The sequence below is a fragment of the Pelodiscus sinensis genome, chromosome 6, assembly GCF_052426305.1.
Source record: "Pelodiscus sinensis isolate ZL-2025 chromosome 6, ASM5242630v1, whole genome shotgun sequence".
Classification (NCBI taxonomy): domain Eukaryota; kingdom Metazoa; phylum Chordata; order Testudines; family Trionychidae; genus Pelodiscus; species Pelodiscus sinensis.
Window position 1 is genome coordinate 52,567,889 of NC_143057.1, and position 23,934 is coordinate 52,591,822.

Consider the following 23,934-nt stretch of genomic DNA (forward strand, 5'->3'; position numbering starts at 1 on the left):
CTGAAAAACTAGCAGCTGCTCACTTCATAATAGTTAATATTTTACACAATGTGTATTGAAGAAAAAAAATCTATGAGTTGAAAGTAGTTGAAGTAGTAATTTTCTATTTTCAGACAACAAACTATACTGTGTCACTACATACCAGTTACATGAATGGCCTGTGTAAGATACAATGAAAGTTACTGTCATTCAGGCAATTAAAAAAAATCTTAAATGAAAAAAGTACAATTCTGTAGGAAAAAGTGTTTATTTAATTTTAATTTACACTGAGCCAATTAAGGCAAAATATATTACTTGGAAAAAGGACAGGTTTTCATTGGGTACAAATATAATAAGTTGGCTAACCAGTATATGGCATATAAAATGTTCTCTGAAAGCATCTACAAAAGATAAAGGCAGAACAGTTTAAGCTGAAAAGCTAGTGTTTAAGGCAAAGAATTCAATGTTTGTTTTTTAAACAAATCTATTATCAAAATATTTTCTTACAATAATTTCTGTATTTCTGAATAGAGATTTAGGATTATCATTGAGCAAAGATATGGAATATCTTCAGCTATTAAGAACAGATATCAAAGATGCATAAGAGAAGCAGTGAGTCAATGACACACTTCTGACATCATGCAGGATTCTGTTTCTGCTTTGGAAAATATGAAATGGTAGAGCAAACAATATGAATATCAGTTTGCGTATTAACATGTGGTGGATAAAAACTCATAACACAAACACTTAAGGAAATTATGTTATCCTGAGCTGCTGGCACATTTTTATGTGTCTATTTCATTGGTTTCTAGGGGAGATGGCTTGGACCATACTTCAGAAAAAGGATTAGAAAAAGGTATGGAAGATGTGCACTCAAAGTTATTTTGGCCAGCACCTTGGATATATTGGAGCATGGACTTACATCCTTCCACAGCTATTCACTTTTAAGATGCTTTAGAATTAGATACAACAGTTCTGAGATCATGTACATCTAAGGCCAACCCTATGAAGTACTAAATACTCTCAAAACTTAGACATCTAGAAAATAGAGGGTAGTGCCTCCACTGAAGTCAAAAGATATTATTTGTACCCCAACCCACTTTAAAAAAGTTATATGTAAGTAAATCAAATATTAAGTATCTGAAATAAAAATACATTCCACTTTACAAATTATAATGCTATTTGGCCCTTATATAAACATATAGGGTTGTATCTAATTCGCTTCTCAATTATACTAGATGTCATTTGATTATTAAAAATTGGAGTTGTTCATTTCCATTATTGGAAGAGTACCTTCATTTTTTTTTTTAATAAAAAAACCAACAGTTTACAGGTAGACTACAAAATTGTGCTGTATTCACTGAGGACTCAAATATTAGCAGAAGCTGCAATCTTTTCCTTCATATCAAGCTGAAGAAAAATATCAGTATATCTTAGTGTGATGAGTCAAGCTTCTTTCAAATGGCCCTGGGTGGTAAATGTTGTTTATACATTCCTGCTATAGCTTTGGCTGCACTGTAGATCATTTGTCGACGGGACATACCAGTGAATGCCACATGCCAATCAGTCCTATTGATATTCCGTAAATTCTTCTCCAGCACTTCACCAACTGTCACCAAAAGACCCGACCATCTTAAATTGTAGTCCTGGGGAGTAAGACTCTGAGCCTGTGTAATAATTTGAGATGTTATTAAATGAATGAGATAAAGGGTCAGATTCTAATATCTGTAAACCCCTATATTAATACTTTATTTGGTCAGTATTCTCAATTTTAATAGCACTTTCTGAAAAAGAATACACAGAAAGTTTCAGAATCAAACCCTAAAACTGTATCCCACAATAGCTCTGCACATCCAGTTTGAGAGTTCTTCATATTACATTCCTAGACAACCATTAGACATTCCCGGAGCATAACTACAGAATGACTTAAATCACCTTGTCATTACCAGAAAGTTACATTTTAAAAAAGCTGCCAAACAGATGTGATCAATAAAGTTACTTATATATTTAATAATTTTCATCTTCAATGGGCTTTAAAAATATTATAATCCGTACAACACCCTTCAAAAAAAGTATCTCATATCAATGTGGAAAGGGAGACAGAGTCAAAGTGATTTACCCAACATTAAAGGGAATCAATACCAGAACTCTACATCAACTTGTGACGGAGAGTGCTTACCCCATACTGAAGCGGAGGGGGGAGAGGAAGGGGAAGCTAAGACTCTGTTGGTGGAGGAAGTCCTGCTCCTTCACCCAGACTGGGCATGCTTGAAGTGCTGGCACAGTATAAAAGGCAGTAGAGCAGCTCAGTCTGGGCTGACCAGTGAAGAAAGACCTCCTGAACTACCTCTGCCCGTCACCCCAGCAGCAAGAACCAGAGACCTGGGAGACAGCCACAATACAAACCCAGCAGAAGCCCAGGGAGAAGCTGCTGCCGGAGAACCAGAAGACCCAGGTACCACGTGGGACATTGATCCAAACAAAGTGGTAGAAAGTAACCCAGGAAGGGTGCAGGAGAGGCCTCTGACATTCAGGTGTCCTCGGCATGTTTCAACTGGATTCCCAGCTGAAGAAGTGGCAGACGGTGCTGCTACTCACAGGACCCTGGTTTACTAGGTGTTAGCCCCAACCGTATTGATGCTGGCCAGTAGGCCATACTGCCCCGAACTAAGGACTACCCTTTACTAACACTGGCTGACAGGCCATACTGCCCTGGGCTGAGGGCTATTTATTGACTCTAACAAGTAAGATATACTATACTGAACTGAGGACTACCATTTTCTGACTCTGGCTAGTAAGCCATACTGCCCTGAACTGAAGTATATATACTGACTCTGGCCACTGGGCCACGCTGCCTGGCAAGCCAGGCCACTTATGGACTCGGGGTTACCCAGAGACTGGTGAAGGGTTCTAGATTATAGTGGTGGCCAACCGGTGTCTGCACCCCGGAAGGTGGTCACCCCAGTGACGGGGAGTGCTTATGCCGCTACATAACTCACCAAACCATACCAATTTCATTAAAATTACTTTGGGTCACGTTCTCCCTTGCTGCCTCTTTCTGATAGAGGCAGCAAAGGGGGAGGGGAGGGGAAAGCGACTAGTCAATTACCCACTCAACATCCCCAAAAGAGATACAAAACTCCACCTGTTGAATGTATTCCAGAGGCACTGGAGTTGCTTGGGTAAAAGTTTCTAGATGAATCCCATGGACAGGATCTTCAACAATCAGGCATCCTATGTCAAACCACCTGCAATAGCACATAAGTCACCTGAAGTTTTACAGAGTAAAGAACTTCAACTGGTTGAATAATGGTATTCTGGAAATGATACAGGTCTGGCAAGGTTAGCTTACAAGACACTGAGAGGCACTATAACTATGAAACTGAGTTATTTGCAATGAATTTCATGGAGGAATTTAGATATTTTACAAATAGAAGTAAAAAAAAGACATGATCTATCATATAAGCATGAAACTTACAATTCAAAGACAAATAAGAGCACCAATGAGATATTTATATCCTTATAATAGATTTATCCTATTACTGTTTTTACACAATTTTTGGAAAACTAATGTTTTGTCAAGGCATCATTCTCCAACAACAAGAATTATGCATTCACTCAAGCCCACAAAAAGAACCTAACTTCTGTAGAGACAATGGCACATCCCTTTACATTTGAAGATGTTATTCATATACCTAAGTAAAATTACTGTATGGAAGTCAAAAGAGCAATTAAACCTCTTTCTGAAAAGACACTATATGCTCCAGTAGAATATTCTGGAACAGAAGTTGGGACATCTCCCTGGCCTGACTTGTATATATTTAATATTTTCCTACCTGAAGAAAACAACAACATGAATTGTCTAAATTAAGGCTGATGTATCATCCCTAACTCCATTTTATTTACTTCCCATGATTTGATTACATTTAAGTAGCCCCATCTGGGAGATCAGTAGCACAGAAACAAAAGCAGGAGCTGTTGTACCAGTTTCATCATGGTCTCTATAAAGGGAAATCATGCCTTATTAATCTGCTAGAGTTCTTTGAGGGAGTCAACAAGCATATGGGCAAGGGGGATATAGTATACTTAGATTTTCAGAAAGCCTTTGACAAGGTCTCTCACCAAAGGATCTTAAGTATCATGGGATAAAAGGGAAGGTCCTTTCATGGATTGATAACTGGTTAAAAAATAGGAAAAAAAGGGTAGGAATAAATTATAAGTTTTCAGAGAGGAGAGAGGTACTAGTGGGGTCCCCCAAGAGTCTGACCTAGGACCAATCCTATTCAACTTATTTATAAATGAACTGGAGAAAGGGGTAAAAAGTGAGGTGGCAAAATTGGCAGATGATACCAAACTGCTCAAGATAGTTAAGACCAAAGCAGACTGTAAAGAGCTTCAAAAAGATCTCACCAAACTAAGTGATTGGGCAACAAAATGGCAAATAAAATTTAATGCTGATAAATATAAAGTAATGCACATTGGAAAAAATAATCACAACTATATATACACACAATATGATGGTGACTAATTTGGCTATAACTACTCAAGAGAGGGAGCTGGGAGTCAGTCATTGTGGGTAGTTCTCTGAAAATATCCACTCAACGTGCAGCAGCAGTCAAAAAAGCAAATAGAATGTTAGGAACCATTAAAAAAAGGTATAGAGAAGATGACTGAAAATATCGTATTGCCTCTATATAAAACCATGGTATGCCCACATCTTGAATACTCCATACACATGTGGTCGCCTCATCTAAAAAAGATATATTGGCATTGGAAAAGGTTCAGAAGAGGGCAACAAAAATAACGAGGGGTTTGGGACGCGTCCCATATGAAGCGATATTAAAAAGACTTGGACTTTTCAGCTTAGAAAAGAGGAGACTAAGGGGGGGATATGATAGAGGTCTGTAAAATCATGACTGGTGTGGAAAAAGTGAATAAGGAAAAGTTATTTACTTATTCCCGCAGTACAAGAGCTAGGGGTCACCAAAATAAATTAATAGGCAGCAGGTTTAAAACAAACAAAAGGAAGTTTTTCTTCACTCTGCACACAACCAATCTCTGGAACTTCTTGCCAGAGGATAAGATGAAGGCTAGGACTTTAATAGGGTTCAAAAGACAGCTAGATAGATTCACAGAGGTTAGGTTCTACAATGGCTATTAGCCAGGATGGGTAAGAATGGTGCACCCACTTTTGTTTGTCTGGAAATGGGTGACAGGGAGGGATCACATAAGAATTACCTATTGTGTTCCCTTTCTCTAGGGCATCTGGTATTGGCCTCTATCAACAGACAGGATACTGGTCTAGATGGACCGTTGATATGACCCAGGATGGCCATTCTTATGTTCTTATTTTAATCATATACCAAAAACATTGGACTTGTAAGTGTCCAATTAATTGGACCTATAAGTGTGGAAATTCTGCTGCCATTCAAATCAATGACACGGCAGTGCTGGACTAGCAACTCCCCTTGGAGCATCATAAACCACACCTACAAAAATTAGGAACAAGTAAAAACAACAAGAAAGAAGGCACTCTTTTGGTGTAGATTTGTTGTCATTCCTTCATGGAGACATTTTCTGTAAGAAAGCATTTTTCTATCTAGTTTGATTTAGGTAAACAGAGATTAATGCACTTAATTTTCTCTTTACTTTTAAAAGCCAAGCTCCATCTTCTACCTAAGATCACTTTGAAAAGTGTAACTGAATGGAGTGGTGTAGGTTCCAAAAATAAACAAATCAAAGCCTAGCACATCACCAAGGATTTGTTTGTTTTTTTAAAAGTATTTTCCAAATAAATTATCAAAGGCCAACAAGAAATGGATCCTAATATGTCTCAAATTGGTATCTCAAAGTTTGCATGATAGAGCCATCTTTTCTTATGAAAATAGTTTGTTTAGAAAACAATTCATGTGAACTCCAAAACACAAGTCTGTCCCAATTGTGGAAAGCAGTGGTAGGACATATATTTTGTGTGAGCAGAAAAAGGAAAACTGATCAGACCTGAGAATACTATATGTTATTAGATGAAGGTACTACCTCAGCATAACATTACTAGTGTCAGTACCTACCCAGTATACTCTCCAAATCAGTTGTCATTCCAGAAGAGAACTAAAAGCCAATTTCAACTCTTACTTTAGCACAAGTCTCTCACTTCTGTAGATTTAAGTGGCATGTTTTTCAATTCTGAGTCTCATAAACCTGACAGTATTTAGCTATTAAATTCTCAAGATTTTTTGGACAAGCTGCCAAATAATTTCATCAAAGCAAAGCCTGCCAAGGCAATAACATACACTGACAGATTCTCTCCTTTAATCTCCCAAGTAGAATACTCTTAACAACTATGGGGCACTTGGACTCAATATAAAATGATTTTTCTTCTAAGGAATATATTTAATCCTCTCACTTGTCAGGAAGCAATTCTGCGATGAAATTTTCTACAGATACAGCCGGTTGTTTCTCATGTATCACTCCAGTACGACGCAAGCTGTCTATTCTTTCCTGAGCTCCCTAAAAGGCAATATAAGTTGTTAAACAATATTCTCTCTGGGTTACAGCATAAAGCTCATGGAAGAACGTAATTTTTACCATTAAGATTACCACATATATTGTTCAAAAATCCTTTGGTGTTGTGTAATAATTAACATTTTGAAGCAAAAAAGGCTTCATTTAGTATCCCAAAAGTTACAGGAATGGTGATAAAACTTTGCGTTAGCTCATTACCAATTAAATTATAGAATTCCTATGAAAAAATAACTAGCTTCATACTGAAAGAAATTTAAGACATCTTTACTTGTAACATGGCAAGTTTCACCATAGTTAAAGACTGTAAATATTTCTATTACTCAGCTACACTTTATAGTGTTATGTTCTGGCTGTTTAATCACCTAATTGTGTTTAACATTTTTATCAACATAGTAATGTCATAAGAGACTCTCCTCTTTAAAAGTATATTGTCAAGTAGAGGGGGTCCCAAGAACTGATACACTTTGGATCTTTTACAATCTGACAGAATATGCTTATGTACACTTGCAGTCAGTGACAGTCATGCAGAAAACTGGCAAAATATTTATGCTCTTCAGCTGTTTTTGCAATGGGACACAAACTTTAGAGTACATACTGATGAATTACTTGGCATGGATGACATCTATACACAAAGACAATAGTGAACAAACAAGCTCCTCTATTTAACTTTTCTGGGGAGGCAGAAAGGTATTTCTCAGAGGATGGAATTCTTCCAGATAAACTGTTCCACTCAAGATCACTGATATTTGAGATATCCTTTGCACAGAACTTTCTACATTGCCATTAACCCCTTACTTTTAATCCAGCTGCATAGCCCACAGGTTGTGGTGCAATGTTAGACAGTCCAGCTTCTCCTGTAACTGTGGCCATTCCAAAGACCTCTTGGAAAGCATCTCGAATGGCAGCAACTTTTACTTCTTTATTGGAGGTAACCACTATGTCCAGTTCTCCTCCAGATTCTACAAAGACAAATATTTTAATAGAAGCTAGTTCAAAATACAACTCACATCTCAGAGTAGTCCCTTCTGTATCTTCCTCATGTAAATGTAGACAACACTATCATCAGTACATGTCAAGCTGAGTTTCTTGTAATGGGTACTGAGAAGTTGGTTAGAGGAAATTGTGTCCCTACCAGCCATCTCTTATGAAGTAAACTTTACTTAGGAAATCTTTTGGTGAACTTTTAAGATTGAGATATTTTTAAAGTAAACATTGAATTCAGGAAAGTCAATGGGGGCTGAGAGGTACAATCACATCAGACAATTTACAGAAGCCAGACTGTGGATTTAGAAGCCTAATTTTGGTTAACACATTTAAAAAAAAATCCAGGCCATCGGTACAAATTCTGATATGTTTTGGTGATGTGGAAACTTGCCCACAACTGACACCCTCAACTTGTTACACAAATGCCGCTGAACACCACCACCATTGTGTGTCTTATAATGGGGTGGAGAACCATTTTTTGGGACAGAGGCTCACTCACTCACACAATCAGTCAGCAAGGGGTGGAGTGCCAGCGTGGGCTCCCCACTGCTGGAGGGAAGTCCTGAGCCCCAGGGGCCAGATCCAGGCAAGCCAGGGACAGTATCTGGCCCCAGGCCTTAGGTTCCCCACCCCAACTTATAAGACCATAAAAGCTGAAAAGAAATGTCTATTTACAAGTATCTACTAGCAGCATGAGCTTCAACATAGACCTTTTACCAATGTCAGCCTGTCTGCAGCTCTAAGGCATCTTTATATCTCATGTTTTCCTTAGACAGCTAACTTCTGTGAAATGTGGGCTGTATTTTTAAATCAAGAAAATAAACTTAAAGGAAAGAATTTTAAAAACTTCTTATAGTGAACAATTCATACTTTTGCAGAGAGCTCTGTTGGCATGGGGAACTCCGGTAACAGGAGGACCGTGGCAGGGGACAGAGGCTGAGCAGTTGAGAGACCTGGGGCAGAAGGATGCAGCTGCATGGCTGGGAATCCTGGGGCACAGCTGGCAGCACAGCCAGATGAAGGCAAGGGCAGGTGAAGGGGGGGGGGGGAAAGAGGAGGGAAACAGCCAGGCAGGAAGCAAAGCCGGCAGAGAGCTCGGAGGCCAGTGGCACAGGATTTTCCCTGATCCGGCAAATTCCCTTGTTCCAGACCAATCAGGTCTCATGGGTGCCAGACCACAGAGATCCAACCTATAGATTAGTTGCATGTTAATTTTCCTTTGCAAAGTATCAATACTTGGTACAGACACAAAGACTAGAAAATTATTAGTCTGTTAAGATGCCATTTCTGAGAGTACTCTGACTGCAAGAACAAACAGAATATTAAAGCAAACTAAAAAAAATGGCTGCACTGCAATGCTTTTGGGGAAAAAATACCCCAAACAGATGCTACAGACATGAAACACCGTACCCCAAAGCCTGCTGACAAAGTCTCCAGTACTTACTCCTATATGTCATTAACAGTAACATTTACCACAATCAACATGAATTTTAAAATACTGGAAAAACAACAGTTTTCAACTTGGCCCATATTGATTTGGGAACTCTCAATTAAAGGGAACAGTTCCTTTTAACAGAAGACACCAAAGGTTTTTTGGAATGGTGACAAACATTGAATTCTACCCAGGTAAGACTTATGCAGGAGTGAGCCCTAGTGAAATGCCCTGACAGCATAAAACCCTCCAAGAAGAGGTTAGTGATAATGCTAAACCATTACATATCAAATTTTATATATGGGACACACTTTCCTGAGCTAGATATTGCAGCTTGCCAAACCAAAGCTATCTGGATTCAAGGACACACTCAGAAATGTAACTATATAGAAAGGAAAGTGATCCATCCCCAACATTATATTCACTAAATTCAACAGATGTTTTGCCATTAACTTCAGTCTGAAATTAATGGAAAAACAGCTGTTAAGAGCAAGTCTCAGCCCTGTGTTTCTGATCATTAGTATTTTCCTGTAATGAGAATGTGTTTACTCAGATGCTGTATGATGCTGCAATATAGAAATAGAGGTGCAAAAAGCTATGTTAATTTGAGGTATTAACCACAAGTCAGGAAATTTAGTTTGTAGCCAAGGAGAGCCACAAGATCGGGTTGCGGAGTCATTGAGTTAACAAACCTAAGTGGCCCATAAGCAGCTCTCAAAATGAGCCTGCAGCTAATACACTGCTCTACTGCTAATTTGCATGCAACAATTTCATTAGTTGAATGAAGACGACTGCAGGTGAATTACTTTACCCAAATGCCATGCCAGTGGGTGGGCATAGACTTTGAGTTATTAAATAAAATTCTAAGCTCTCCCCTTTCCTTTTCCTCAGTTTTTGTATTTTCATATGCATCTATGCAGACAGCCACAGCAGAGAACTGCACCATTAAAAAAACCAAACAAAAGACAGATGCAGGTGCATAAATAACTTCTCACCTTGAAATCTGCAGCTTCCAAATTTTAGTGACATGTAAGATCTTTCTGAACTAACATATTATGCTGACAGTTAGCTATAGATTAAAAGTCCAACCAACACTGATATAAGTAGTGTGGTACAATGGACAAGACACTGGCCTATAACCTAGAGTACATTGTAGACTTATGTTCTATTTCTAGCTCTATCACTAACCTGCATCAAGCCACTCTACGCACTCCTGTGCCTCAGTTTCCCCTCCCATATTTGTCTATCTTGTCTATTAAGACTGTGAACTCTGTAGTGCAGGGACTTTTTCCTGCTGTATGTTGATGCCACATCTAACACAATGGGGCAACAATCTCAGGTAGGATTTCTTGGCACTACTGTAATACATAGAGATAGTTCCTTTACTAAAGAGCTTACAGTCTAAATAGTGGGAGAAAGTGATATAACATACAAGCAGAAGATTAAAGCTACATCCACACTATGAGCTGGGGTGTGATTCCTCTGCTTGTGTAAAAATGCTCACCCCAGCTCTTATTGAGCTATCCTATCCTAAACACAAATAACTGTGCAGGTACAGTAATATGATGAAGCAGAAATCCCACCCCAAAACCAGTGGATATATACTCAGCATAGCTAAGCTACCACAGCAACACCGCTATTTGTCAAGCAGTTGTAAGTATAAGAGCTAGCATGTGTACACAAGTAGGAGAATCATATTCTTGGCTCATAGCGTAAATGTAGCTATGTGACTTGCTCAAGATCACACAAAGCTTGTGGCAAAGCTGATACCAGAGACCAGATCCCCTGAGTATCAGTCAGTGCTTTATCACAAGACCATCCCGACAAAACATCCATTTAATCCAAAGATGGCAGAATACAACTTTCTGCCAATTTTTGGAAATTATGGCCCACTACTTAAGACCAGTTAGAGAGATTTCAACCTCAAGTTTAATTGAGGAAGTTACAAGTTGATTGCAAAATAGAGAATAGAATGATAGCGGCATTCCAAGTATAAAGACTCCATCACTACCTCACCTCTAAATGTCAGTGTTGGGTACCTTGAATCATGGCTCAACATGAAAAATAATCTGTCTTATGTACAAACTTTGATGTATACCACACTCTACTACTGCTTTTAAATTATCAGTTTCATTATAAACCATACTGTACCTGAAAGTTCTTCTAAGGAATATAGATCAATTTTAAATTTACAAGTGACATATGATTCACATTTAACTACTCTATGGAAGTCTGTGTTAAGTACTTACTAATATATGGAGCCATGCCAGGATCCAGCGTGGTGATCATGGACTCTACTGAGTGTTTTGTTTTATCAAGCACCGACTTTACCATGGGATTCCCAGCTACACCCTACAAAGACGACAAGTAAATAATTAAATAAATACTGTATATTGAGTTTATTCTCAAGCCTCCTGGCCTTTTCTTAATTCTTGAAAAATTACACTGGGAACAAACCTGGGTCAGCAAGTTGATTCAGATTTTCTATTCAAATAGAAGTCAAGACAAGAAGAATTTCATCAGAATACCACAACAGCTGTATAATATGTTCTGTCCCTCTTCTCTAAAGTAAGCCTCTTGCTGAACTACTAAAAATAATGTCTCACACCATTGCGGACTATAAACTTCCCAGGAACTTTAGTCCAAATCCACTTCCACTATCAGGCTCCCAAGAGGACAGGTTCCAGTGTTTCCAATCAGCGGTGCAAGACCTACAGCCAAGTCTGATGATGATAGTTTAGCCTAAGTTACAAACCAGGGAACCAGACAAATGCCAGGCTCTATCTTATTGCTACAGGCAGTAAGAGAAAACTAAGGGAGGGATACAGCGTTCTTGCCTTTAATGCCTTTTGAACTCACAAACATGAAGCCCATATACACCTACATAGGAGCCACACTAAAAAAAAACTGAAAATCCAATGCTCCACTTTAGTCTGTTAAAAGACTTTCTTCAGAAATGGTAAAAGATTTTTAAAAATTACTTTTATAAATCCCCAGAGGCCTCCAGCAGATCCTTCATTCTGTATGGCAGCCACTGTGGGGTCTTCATGCTCTTCTGGGAAAGTTATTGCAGAGCCACTTCCAGTTCCAGGTACCAGAGAAGATGGGAAAGTTGTCTGTTGACTAACAGGATTTGTCAAGACACCTGATAAGCCAAACAAGTCACATACAAACATTCATATATCTTATCACAATTAATTTGCTAAAGCAATATTTTTTTAGCAGTCTTAAAACAAAAGAGAGGCTGGAAACAAGAAAGCACCACATGACCAGCCACCTCTCTATGTATTAATAGTAGGTTTAGAAACTAATGCATTAGCGTACAATGTATGGGTTCAAATAATATCACTGTACAGCAAATGGAGTTTTTACCCTGCCCTGAACGTGCATACATAATGTACAGTGGAGTATGGCTGGACTGGTTAGCCTGAGTAATTTTTTATTTTTACTTACATTCTCCCCTTTAACTTGTCTGTTCCTATAGTTTCCCTGAAGTGACACTTCGGTCCTAGACCATGACTACTACTTCTCAAAGAGCCAATCCCATTCCAGAATGAGTTAGATAGAACTAGACACCATTTCTCTACAGGGAAGAAGGTTGAATAGAAAAATGCTAAAACCTTACTACTCTTGGGTTACATACGGTCAATAGTAAGATGGAGCAGGTTCTTATAAGACAGATCAAAATACTACCTGTGACAGAAGGTGCAGAAAATGATGGCATCAGCGGGGTCTGTGGTGCTCGCCCAGCATGACCTCTGGTAATGTCATAGGATGAAGTCATGGAAAATCCTGAAATTGGGGGTGCCGTTGGAGATGCAGAAAAATTGGAGCCAGGAATAGAGCTTACGGGAGGAGGTGCTGATAAATGAGGCATAGTGCCGCTAAAAGCTGAAGCAATTGGAGGGGTTACAGAAGGTTGGGCAAGAGTTACAGGAGGTGCAATAGTTGAAGGCACAAATGATAAAGGCACTGATGACTTCATAGGAGGAAGTGAAGATATTGGGTGTGATAGAGGTGTGGAAAATGAATGAGGAGGAGAAGATTGGAAAGAGGATATGTCTGGAGCAGGGAAAGGACTGGACACAGCTAGAAGAGGAAAAACAAAACAAAACAAAAAGACTCATAAACAAAAACTTATCTTAGCTTTAAAATTCTTTACAAAATAGCCATATAAAATACCTAAAGCTTTTCCCAAAAAAATAAGTTGAGTTCAAAACCTAGCTGTGTGTAGTAACTCCAGTTACTTTTCTGGAGACAGTTTACTTGTAAGTGATGCCTCACATTCCATGGTGATGCCATTAGACATTAAGCTAGTCAGCAACAGGATGGGTCAGTACTAGGGATGTGAATGGGTAATTGGTTACCTGGAAAGCAACACCCCTGAACAAGGCTGGGCTGGGCTGCACTCTGTGTTTCAAAGCAGCAGTGCTGCATGGAGCCCATGGTCAGCTGGGGACTCAGACTCCAGCTGACCTCGGACCCCATATGATGCTGCCACTTTGAAATGCTGTAGGGAGCCTTGGAGCTGTTGCTACATTTCAAAGGCGGAGGGTGCCCTTATTGACTAATGGAACAGTAAATGCAAATTGCATCAACTATTCAATTAGACAATTAATCTAAATTTAACATCCTTACTTTATACCTAAAGAGGCAGGTATGGTGGTGGCGGCGGCTGCAATGGTGATACCAGCAGCCATTGCCTCAGCTGTACTTGGTGGAGGAGGGCTGGGTGGAGTCATCTCTATTCCACTCTCTTCCATCATTTTTCTTCAGCTACAACAAACTGCAGAGAAACAAAATCTGTAATAAGAAACAAGAGAAAACTGTTTCAAAGTAAATTTAAAGAAGTAGCATGGCACAGAGGACAGGGTTTATGAGCTAAGGACTCTTTAAATACCAGCTTCAAAACAAATCTTCTGAGGAGCCCTGGGAATACCATTTACTCAGTGTCCTAAATATCAGTACACTAGGGATGCTAAATATCGGTTAATGGAATGGTCGATTAATCTCATGAATTCTTACCAGTTACTCGATTATTCTATAGTCCCCAAGAGTGCGGCTGGCAGCCTGTGAGCTCCGGCTCCACCCCCAAGGAGTCCCCTACCACTCCACGCTGCTATATAAGAGGTAGCAGCGCAGGGTGCAAGCGAGGAGCTGGTCCACTAGGGGAGCTAGTTTAAAAAACAGTTAAGGGAGCAGCTGCCTGCAGCGTGGGTGGCAGCAGCCCATGTCCAGGGAAGGTGGACCCGAGCTCGTGGACCCAGCACAAGCTGGAACTGAACTGGGGTGCCTGCCCACCTAGTTCCTAATACACTTTAAATGCAGAGCCACAGCAGGGGTAGGTCCCAGACCAGGCATGAGCTAGGACTGAGACAGGCTGCTGGTCAGCCTGCTAAAAATTTACTGGCAGGAGGGGGGGAATGTGTATAGTCTATAGCAGGGGTCTCCAAACTTTTCAGCCCGAGGGCCGCATTAACTATCAAACAGCAGTGCAGGGGCCGACTACACACTTGAGGTCCAAATAAAAAACAATCAAAACATGGATGTTGTTTTTAATTATTTATTTAATATTATTTTATTCAGTTATTATTTATTAACACATTCATACACTACACATGAACATCTGTATTAGTGTGAATGGTGAAATTGTTTCCTGGATGCCAAAATAGCAGACATTTCTGGCTTTAGATTTGTTGTCCCTAACATCAACAGTGACCTGAGATTATCATCAGACAAGTTTGTTCTCAAATTGTTCTTCACGTATTTCATTCTTGAAAATGTTTGTTCACACAGGTATGTTGTTCCAAAGATTGAAAGGTACCTTGATGCAAAAGTTTTGACATTAGGAAAGTCTTCCTTGGGCAAAAACTGGTAAAAACCCACCAGTCCTATTTTGAACTTGTCCCTAAGGAGGTCATTTGCTTGCAACTCAATGACTTCCAGCTGCAGTTCGTCTGGGCAACTGGCCACATCTGCTTCAAATGGGGTTTGAAACAATCTCACTTCTTCTGCCTTTGAATCCAAAAAGGTCTCCACGGGCCGGATGAGAGGGCCTCGCGGGCCGCATCCGGCCCCCGGGCCGTAGTTTGGAGACCCCTGGTCTATAGCATTAACTTAACACCTTTTGGTTATCAGTTAAATTGACTACACCATTACATCTCTACTGTACAATAATATTTTCTTCCTACCTTATACTACAGAGACAATATTTCACATAGAAAACTTCTCTCTGAAATCCTTACCACTAGACACTAAACTCACACAAAGCAGGTAAGTACATATTCTCATTTTACAGATACATAAACTAAAGCACTCAGACTGAGCATATATTTTCAACAGGATGCTGAGCATTTCAACTTATTTCAAAAGAAGATGTGGTACTCAGCAACTCTATAAATCCAAATGACTTGCCAAAGGCCACAAAGGAAATCACTGACACATCCTGGAACAAAACCCAGAAATTCCTGACTTCTTGTTCTCTGCTCTAACTATGGCCTTGTTTATGTTAGAAATCTTGTGCTGATTAGGGATCTGAAAGGCTAACTAGTAACCATCACCCTCAATCAGTGGGGGCTGGAGCAGTAACTCCCCTCCCACTGCGGACAGGAGGCTACTCGTGGATGGGAACACTCAGCCTGGCGGCAGCAGCCACTGTCTATGGCAGGCCCAGGTGTGTTTCAGACAGGGGCTGCTCTCCACGTCCAGAGTAGCCCCAGGCTGCAGCCAGGAGGAAGCAGAGGAAATGCTCCAGCTCAGCCATGCCAGAATGCCCCCCAACTCCCACCTGCTCCCCCTTTAAATCGGTTAACCATTATGTTGAACCAGTTTACCAATTAAATGGGATTTTACATACTTAGTGCTAATATGAAATGAAAACAAACATCTATGTTATTACACCAGTGCAAGTTCTAATACGGACACAATGGAAAATGGTTTTAAATTGCATGTAAAGTGATTTACTGCATTAACCTAAAGCATGATTTAAACCAGATGGATTTTTATGATTTAGCTATATCAGTTTATGTTTTCCAAACGAGACAAGACCTATGAGAGCACACTAATCTAATGAGAGCATCAAAGATTAAGACTGAATGACAAACAGGTTTTCTTTCACAACAAGAATCAGTACAGGATAGGAGTATCTTTCATCATGCTAACACACTGGAAAATCCATTGTACTCCAAGAAACATGAAATTTATGTAAAAGTACCTTAGTATTAAAAAGGCCGTACAAAATGTGTAGGAAGGAGGAGAGAGAAATGGGAGAAGAGGAAGAGCTGAGAATTCATTTGCATGTTTTTCTTCCATTTCTGATCTGTGTTCTACAATACACTGGTAATATTAAAAATAATGCCTGGTCTCTCACAAGTCTGGTAAATCAGGCAAGGGAGTAGGGTTTCTGGCCAGATGGTGGGAGCAGTGTGGCCAGGAGCGAGGGTACAAGAACAAGGGAGGGTGTCAGAGCAAGCTTGAGGTGCTGGGTCTTGGGGTGGAGGGAACTGATGGGACTGGGGTGCAGGTGGGGGGAGGGTTCTGGGGATGAGGGGGAACCGTACCTGGTTTCATGCTCCCTTGCAGCAATGGCTGCAGGCACGCTGTCCTGACTGCCCTGAGGGAAGGCACCACTTCCGTGGCCACACGGTCCCGGAGGCTGGAGAGATCGCTGCTGTGGCCACGTGATCCAGGGCTGGACCCGAGGCACCGTGACCACAGGTCGCCCCGGAGGCATGCGGCTGCGGCTTGGGGCCGCCTCAGAATCGCCAGTCACAGGCCCCGGGCCACTTCAGAGATGCTGCAGCTCGGGGCTGGCCCCGGAGGTGCTGCGGCCGCGTCCACGTGGCCAGAGGCCAACCTGAGACGCTGCTAACATGGCCACATACCCCAGCACCAGCCCCGGAGGCACCACTACCGCAGCCACGTGGCCAAAGGCCGACCCTGGGGGCACCACAGCCACACAGCCCCAGGCTGCTCCATAGGTGCCACTTCACAGTAGCAGTGCCTCTGAGCCAGCCCTGTTGAGGAGCCAGAGCCCCTTCGCTGCTTCCTGTCCAGTGGCAGTGTGGGGCTGAGCACCTTCCTCTCCCTCCCACCATGGGATGGCCAGCAGTACCAAATTCTGCAGGAAACAGTGAAACTCTGCCCAGAACATTAATTATGTATTGTGCAATGGCACAGAATTTCATGAAGTAAAGAACTCATAGGCTATTTGACCAAGTCTCTGTAACATATTGATTTACAAAAGCATTATTTCAGATAATGCTGTTGATAGTTTTTTGGATTTTTTTTTAAATACACAGACTTACACGCTGTCCACATGGAATGAATGAACAGGCTCCACGTGGAACTCAATGGTTCACTATATATATTTTTCACAATGATTATAAGCTCAAAAGCTAAGGAACAATCTAATCAGAAAATAAGGTGTAAATAGGATACTTAAATAGAAATCTATTATCTGGATTCTCCACTACCATACATTCTATATAGTTATTTACATTTGCATGTAGAGCTAAGTGGGCAACAGCACTGCCTATTCCAGTGTTCACAAATTACAAGTAAGCCCCTAAAATCATGATTTCAAAACATATTTTGTTTGAGCTTTCCTTCTGGTTCTTGTGTCTTTAAGAAACTCCCAGACCCAAAGTATGTAAGAGCATTTCAAGTTCAAAATACGTATGGAAAAAAAAAAGTTTTACTACTGGCAACTCAGAAGTTACCTTCTCTTAACCTGTAGTGAAAGGGACCTGACATTCTATCCTTCTTCATCCTCCCACCCTCTTCAGTAGCCTGGATCCTTCTCCAGGTTTTGAGCAGTAAGAAGAATATTTAGTACAGAAAAGGTCTGTCTGTGTCCTTTTGGTTTGTAACTATTTTCTTTACTACCATTCTGAGTGCAGAGCCAATGTAGTCAAGGAAGAGGGAGATGAATCTTAGGTAGGTAGGGATGTCAATGAGTAGTCGAATATACAATTAACCGATAATCTTGAGCTTATTGATTAATTTTATCGACTAAACATTGGGGATTAAGTCGACTTTCCAATAAGCAGGGCTCGACAAACTATACAATCTACTTGCCCGTGGTGAGTAGATTTCAGCCGTGCGCCCCATTCATTCATGGTGCGCGAATGTGCAATGCGGCTCTTGTGCATGCGCAGTATGAGGCTGGTGAGTGATTTTCGCCTCCGTTTCTCAAGCCCTGCCAATAAGCATATCCTTACTAGTCAAGTTGATTGATCACTCCCTCCCCTTGCTGCCTCTCTCTGATAGAAGCAGCAGAGAGAAGGGGGGTGCAAGAGCTGGCTTAAAAGCCAGTTCCTCCCCAGCACCATTTCGCGGGGGAGGGGCAGGGTGCAGCAGGGAACTGGCAGCACGTCCATCTTTTAAACATTCTTGCTACATTTCAAAAGCAGAAGCAGGGGGCCAGCGGGGACTCAAGCAGTGCCCCTCTGGCCCCAGGGTCTCTGCTTTTGAAATGTACAAGAGCTCCCCCCCCCCCTCCTTCCAGGCTCTTGCACATTTCAAAAGGAAAGCGCATGGGGAGTACACTTGAGTCCCCTGCTGGCCCCGTGCTTCCCGCACCAGCTTTGCTCTTGCTACATTTCAAAGGCGGTGGTGCCCTTATTGACTAATCAAGTAGTCAATACAAATGACCTCAACTATTTGATTAATTGATTTATCTAAATTTAACATCCTTACTACACAGTCTCCCCATCTCTTGCTGACTATTTTAAGCTGGCTCTCCTCATGTGCTGGCTCCACAGAGCTGCCTGCCACCCTCCTACCCCCTGCTGCCTCCCATTAGGGTTGTAAGCGACTAGTCAACTACCCGATAAGCATATGCTTATCAAGTAGTCAAGCAGCTCCCCACCCCTGTTGCCTCTACTAGAGAGAGGCAGCAAGGGTGTGGGGGGAGGAGAGCAGGAGCCAATGCTGGGGAGAGCCAGACGAAAAGCTGGTTTCCCCCAGTAGCAACTCTGCGGGGGGGGAGGAGGTGGCCCTGGTGGCTCTTAATACATTTAAAAGGCAGAACCGCAGCAGGATTCTCCCCAGGGCTGGAAGCTAACCAGGCTGTAGCACTGCAGTTTCCCCCCCTTTATCAACTAATCAAGTAGTCAATGGAAATACCATTGATTACTCAATCAGCTGATTAAATGCAATTTAACCACCCTATCTCAAACAGAAGCAGTGAAGGGGGCTGACAGGAGCTGGTGCTTGGTGGGAGCCTCCTGCCGTCCCTCTGAGCTGCTGCCTATAGCAGAGGCAGCGCGGGGGGGGGGCAGGGACGGCTGCCACTGAAAGCCTTTGTCCACGGAGGGCCCAAGCTCATTGGTTAACTGTGTACTTGGCTGCACAGTCACATGCCTAATTAATAGTCTCCTGATTAAGCAGCTGTTGTCACCAAACACCATTTATTTTTAGACCAATGAACTCCTAGGAAGCATCCCCAAATGAGAAGCTATCCTGAATACATGCATCCTAATTAAGGGATGTATAGGTGCAAATATAAATAATACTCATATCAACTGTAGTCCTTTTCATCTTCTAAGACTATGGCTACACTAGGGAACTTACAGTGGTGCCTCAATGCAGCTGTGCCATGTTGACCACAGAAGTTTCCAGCCAATATAGTGCTGTCCAATCAGCGCTTAGGTCAGTATAATTTTTGTCACTTAAAGGTGGCTTTATTTGTAAGTTGTAGTATAGACATAGCCTAAATCTGTTACAGATATTAAATCAGTATTTCCTTGGCTACGTCTACACTGGCCCCTTTTCCGGAAGGGGCATGTTAATTTCAGCTATCGCAATAGGGAAATCCGCGGGGGATTTAAATATCCCCCGCGGCATTTAAATAAAAATGTCCGCCGCTTTTTTTCCGGCTTTTAGAAAAGCCGGAAAAGAGCGTCTACACTGGCCCCGATCCTCCGGAAAAAGCACCCTTTTCCGGAGGATCTTATTCAAGTACTTATTCAAGTACTTCAAGTACTTTGAAGTAGGAATAAGATCCTCCGGAAAAGGGCGCTTTTTCCGGAGGATCGGGGCCAGTGTAGACGCTCTTTTCCGGCTTTTCTAAAAGCCGGAAAAAAAGCGGCGGACATTTTTATTTAAATGCCGCGGGGGATATTTAAATCCCCCGCGGATTTCCCTATTGCGATAGCTGAAATTAACATGCCCCTTCCGGAAAAGGGGCCAGTGTAGACGTAGCCCCTATGTTAGATGGACATCCAAGTTAGTTTTGGGGAAGGAGTGTATGGGGAGATGAAAGAATTGGTGCTGCTAGGGAAAGATAAAGGACCTCAGACTCATACCACCCTATGCATATTGTTTCATCTTCTAATAAAGTGGTTCATTAAAATCCATTATATTTTGACAACCTCGTTAAAGGCCAGAGAACGGAAACAGCTCACAAGCACTGGGGTAAGGACTTAAGCTCTGAAACACTCTTTTGGGCCCCTGTGGCACTCAGCTCAACCTTGGGCAAGGCAGAAAAGATCAGAACATGCTGTGATGACCATTTGCTGTTGACTTCTTCAACTAACGATCAGGTATTATCATTCTGACTAATTTATCTCGACAAAGCGCCTGAAGCAGCTAAATAAATAATGTTAGTTCCACTTGACATAAGGGGATTGATCCCAGTTATTTTTAATGAAGATAGCCAGGCCTCTCAGGTGACAGAGCCTTGCTGATGTAAATCAAGTGCCACGTGGGCACAGGAAATCATGCACACAGAGTCAATAGTAGGAATGAACGGTAACTGACTTGCCCCAAACCCTAGGGAGTTAAGTCAAAATGACAACTTTTCAGTTTTTCTAGACCAGCTCTCTTCTCAGGCTCCTAGCAAGGATATCCATGATCAGACTACCTCAAGGCACAACTGTTTTCTAAACATCTATTTGCTGGACTGCAAGAGTTTCACATTTAATCACTAGCACTGCACCAACAAAACCTCAGATACCAGCAAGCAGGCAGCAAATGTCAGACAGAAGAGCTGGTCCCTACCCCAAGGAGTGAGCGACCTAGAGCAGAGACCCCACAGCACAAAATGGTTACTGAACCAGGAGAGCAGCCTTCGGGGGATGTATTAACCCCTCCCTATTTAAACCCACAGAAGCCGCCCAGCGCTGGGAAGTAGGTCACTGGGTTACACGCCAGCAGGACAAACAAGGCTGCCCTGTGTAGAGCGGCGGGGTCTGCAGTAACCGGCCCGCAGAGGCCCAGCTCGCATCCGTTTGGTTCCCAGAGACTCCTGCCCCCGCGCTGCGGAAGAGAGAAGAAAACTCTCGACAACACTGGAACCCAAGAGCGAACCCACCTCGGCAGCCCCGGGCCGGAGCCGCTGCAGCTCCCGGAAGCGGGACGGTCTCTGGGGGCCCTGCTCACACTAAGCAGCAGCATCGATTGTCTGAGCCCCCTGCGCCCCGCCCCGCCCCTACCGGCCGTAAAACAAACCTCCCCAACGGCAGCAACGGGCCGCCGCGCTCCGTGAGTCACCCCGCAGCCGCCTCTGACGTGGTCGCAGAAGCTCCGCCCTCAGGCCCCGCGCGGACACAACCTCAGGGCAGGGGGGGGGGGATGAGCGCGAGCGGCACCTGGCCCACCCTGGCAAGGAAGGGGGCGCAGACCCAGCAGAGCGCCTACAGCTCCCAAGAGGCTTGGCGGCCCCGCACATGCGCGATACCGCCCGCCACCAGTCTGGGCTGCCACGTCTCTGCCCCGCTGGCGGCTCTGCGCATGCGCCTGGGGCCAGGCCGCTGTCGCGCGTGCCGCCACGTCTGGCGGCTGCATCTGAGACCTCCATTCCCTTCCCAACCTGGCTGCGGGTTCCTCTTTGGCGGGACCTTGGGGCGACGCTTCCGTGGCGCTGCTTTCCCGCGCCGCCGCTCGCTCCCCGCATCCAAAATGGCCGCGCCTGGGCGCGAGACGCCACCTCCTGCCACGTTCGCCTGTGGCGGGCGGGGCCGGCTGCGGCGCTGGAGCGGGGCGGGGTGGGGCGGGGCGGGGTCCCGGCCACCTACCACAGGACTCTTCATGTGCCGCCCGCAGCCTGGCCGAGCTGTGCCTCCTGCTCCTCGGCCGGCTCAGACCCCTGCCGGGCGGAGCCCGTCACTGCAGCCACCGCCAGCCCTGCGCGGCCCCCTTCGCAAACCCTTGTCCCTGCCCCCCCCCGACACCACCAGCAAGGCCGGATGTGAACACGTGCAAAGGAGCAAGTGGGTGTAATACAAGGAGGCGCCATTGCACCTGTTCATATCAGCCTTTCTTGTGATGCCTCTACTGGGATGAAAGTATGGAAAAGAGAGGAGGCAGGCAGGCAGTGACATGCTGGTAGACATGGTGCCAATTCATGCCAAAGGCTGCACTTGACAACTGGGGTTGGCAAGCATCTGGGCTCCATCTACACTGGCAGCTTCTTGCGCAAGAAGGCTGCGTCTAGACTGGCATGATTTTGCGCAAAAGCGGCCACTTTTGCGCAAAATCTTGCCGCTTGTCTACACCGGCAGCGAGTATTTATGCAAGAACACTAACTTTGTAATGTACAAAAGCAGTGGTTCTTGCGCAAATACTCTGATACTCCTGCTCAGGGATAAGCCCTCTTGCGCAAGAGGGCCAGTGTAGACAGCAACGTTAATTTCTTGCACAAGAAAGCCCGTTGGCTAAAATGGCCATCGGAGCCTTCTTACTCAAGAGAGCGTCTACACTGGCACGGATGCTTTTGCGCAAAAGCAAATCTTTTGTGCAAAGGCACATGCCAGTATAAACGCTCTCTTGCACAAATACTTTTAACGGAAAAAGTTTTCTGTTAAAAGTATTTACGCAAAATCATGCCAGTCTAGATGCAGCCAAACTGTTTTACGGAAGAGTTCTTGCACAAAAACTCTTCCACAAAAGCACAGCTACACTGGAATGTGCTTTTGCGCAAGAGATGTGCTTTTGTACAAGAGCATCCATTGCAATGTGGATTCTGTCTTGCGCAAGAAAGCTCTGATGGCCATTTTAACCATAGAGGCTTCTTGCGCAAGAAATTCATGTTGCCTGTCTACACAGCCCTCTTGTGGAAAAGCTCTTGCACAAGGGGAATCCAGTAGATACAGTATACTTAGATTTTCAGAAAGCCTTTGACAAGGTCCCTCACCAAAGGCTCTTGTGTAAATTACATTGCCATGGGATAAGAGGGAAGGTCCTTTCTTGGACTGAGTACTGGTTAAAAGACAGGAAACAAAGAGTAGGAATAAATGGTAAATTTTCAGATTGGAGAGGGGTAACTAGTGGTGTCCCCCAAGGGTCAGTCCTGGGACCAATCCTTTTCAACTTATTCATAAATGATCTGGAGAAAGGGGTAAGCAGTGAGGTAGTAAAGTTTGCGGATGAAACCAAACTGTTTAGAATAGTCAAGACAGCAGCAGACTGTGAGGGACTCCAAAAAGATCTCACCAAACTGAATGATTGGGCAACAAAATGGCAAATGAAATTTAACGTGGATAAGTGTAAAGTAATGCACATCGGGAAAAATAACCCCAACTATACGTACAGCATGATGGGGGCTAATTTGGCTATGACAAATCAGGAAAGAGATCTTAGAGTTATCGTGGATAGTTCTCTGAAAACTTTCACACAGTGTGCAGCGGCGGTCAAAAAGGCAAATAGGATGCTAGGAATTATTAAGAAAGGGATAGAAAATAAGACACAGAATATCTTACTGCCCCTGTATAAAACTATGGTACGCCCACATCTTTAATACCGTGTACAGACATGGTCTCCTCACCTCAAAAAAGATATTTTGGCCTTGGAAAGGGTTCAGAAAAGGGCAACTAAAATGATTAGGGGTTTGGAACGGGTCCTATATGAAGAGAGGTTAAAGCGACTGGGACTTTTCAGTTTAGAAAAGAGGAGACTTAGGGGGAATATGATAGAGGTATATAAAATCCTGAATGGTGTGGAGAGAGTGAATAAAGAAAAGTTACTTATTAGTTCCCATAATAGAAGAACTAGAGGACAGCAAATGAAATTAATGG

At 43.0% G+C, this 23,934-nt stretch overlaps 1 protein-coding gene across 7 annotated transcripts; it reads right to left on the reverse strand.

Moving 5' to 3' along the window:
- Positions 1-228: 228 nt before the first annotated feature.
- On the reverse strand, positions 229-21,955 carry PRRC1 (proline rich coiled-coil 1). Of its 7 annotated transcripts, none has more exons than XM_075931913.2 (9): positions 21,937-21,955; positions 13,563-13,703; positions 12,611-13,006; positions 11,899-12,062; positions 11,167-11,269; positions 7,297-7,460; positions 6,383-6,486; positions 3,125-3,227; positions 229-1,646 (listed from the first exon to the last, which is right to left on the reverse strand). In XM_075931913.2, the coding sequence occupies exons 2-9, from the start codon at positions 13,681-13,683 to the stop codon at positions 1,437-1,439; spliced, it is 1,365 nt and encodes a 454-aa protein (XP_075788028.1). In that variant the 5' UTR covers positions 13,684-13,703; positions 21,937-21,955; the 3' UTR covers positions 229-1,436. The 7 variants fall into 7 exon arrangements, with proteins under 7 accessions (XP_075788028.1, XP_075788022.1, XP_075788023.1 ...); XM_075931907.2 differs by lacking the exon at positions 21,937-21,955 and adding an exon at positions 21,732-21,889; XM_075931908.2 differs by lacking the exon at positions 21,937-21,955 and adding an exon at positions 21,732-21,883 and having other exon boundaries at positions 13,563-13,720.
- Positions 21,956-23,934: the final 1,979 nt, after the last annotated feature.

Excerpts from the sequence above, each read along its gene's own strand:
- PRRC1 (XM_075931913.2), bottom strand. The coding sequence starts at position 13,683 with ATGATGGAAGAGAGTGGAATAGAGATGACTCCACCCAGCCCTCCTCCA. Across the intron at positions 13,007-13,562 it reads CACCATACCTGCCTCTTTAG|CTGTGTCCAGTCCTTTCCCT; the intron begins GTATAAAGTAAG and ends TTCCTCTTCTAG. Across the intron at positions 3,228-6,382 it reads GCAGAATTGCTTCCTGACAA|GTGGTTTGACATAGGATGCC; the intron begins GTGAGAGGATTA and ends GTGCTATTGCAG.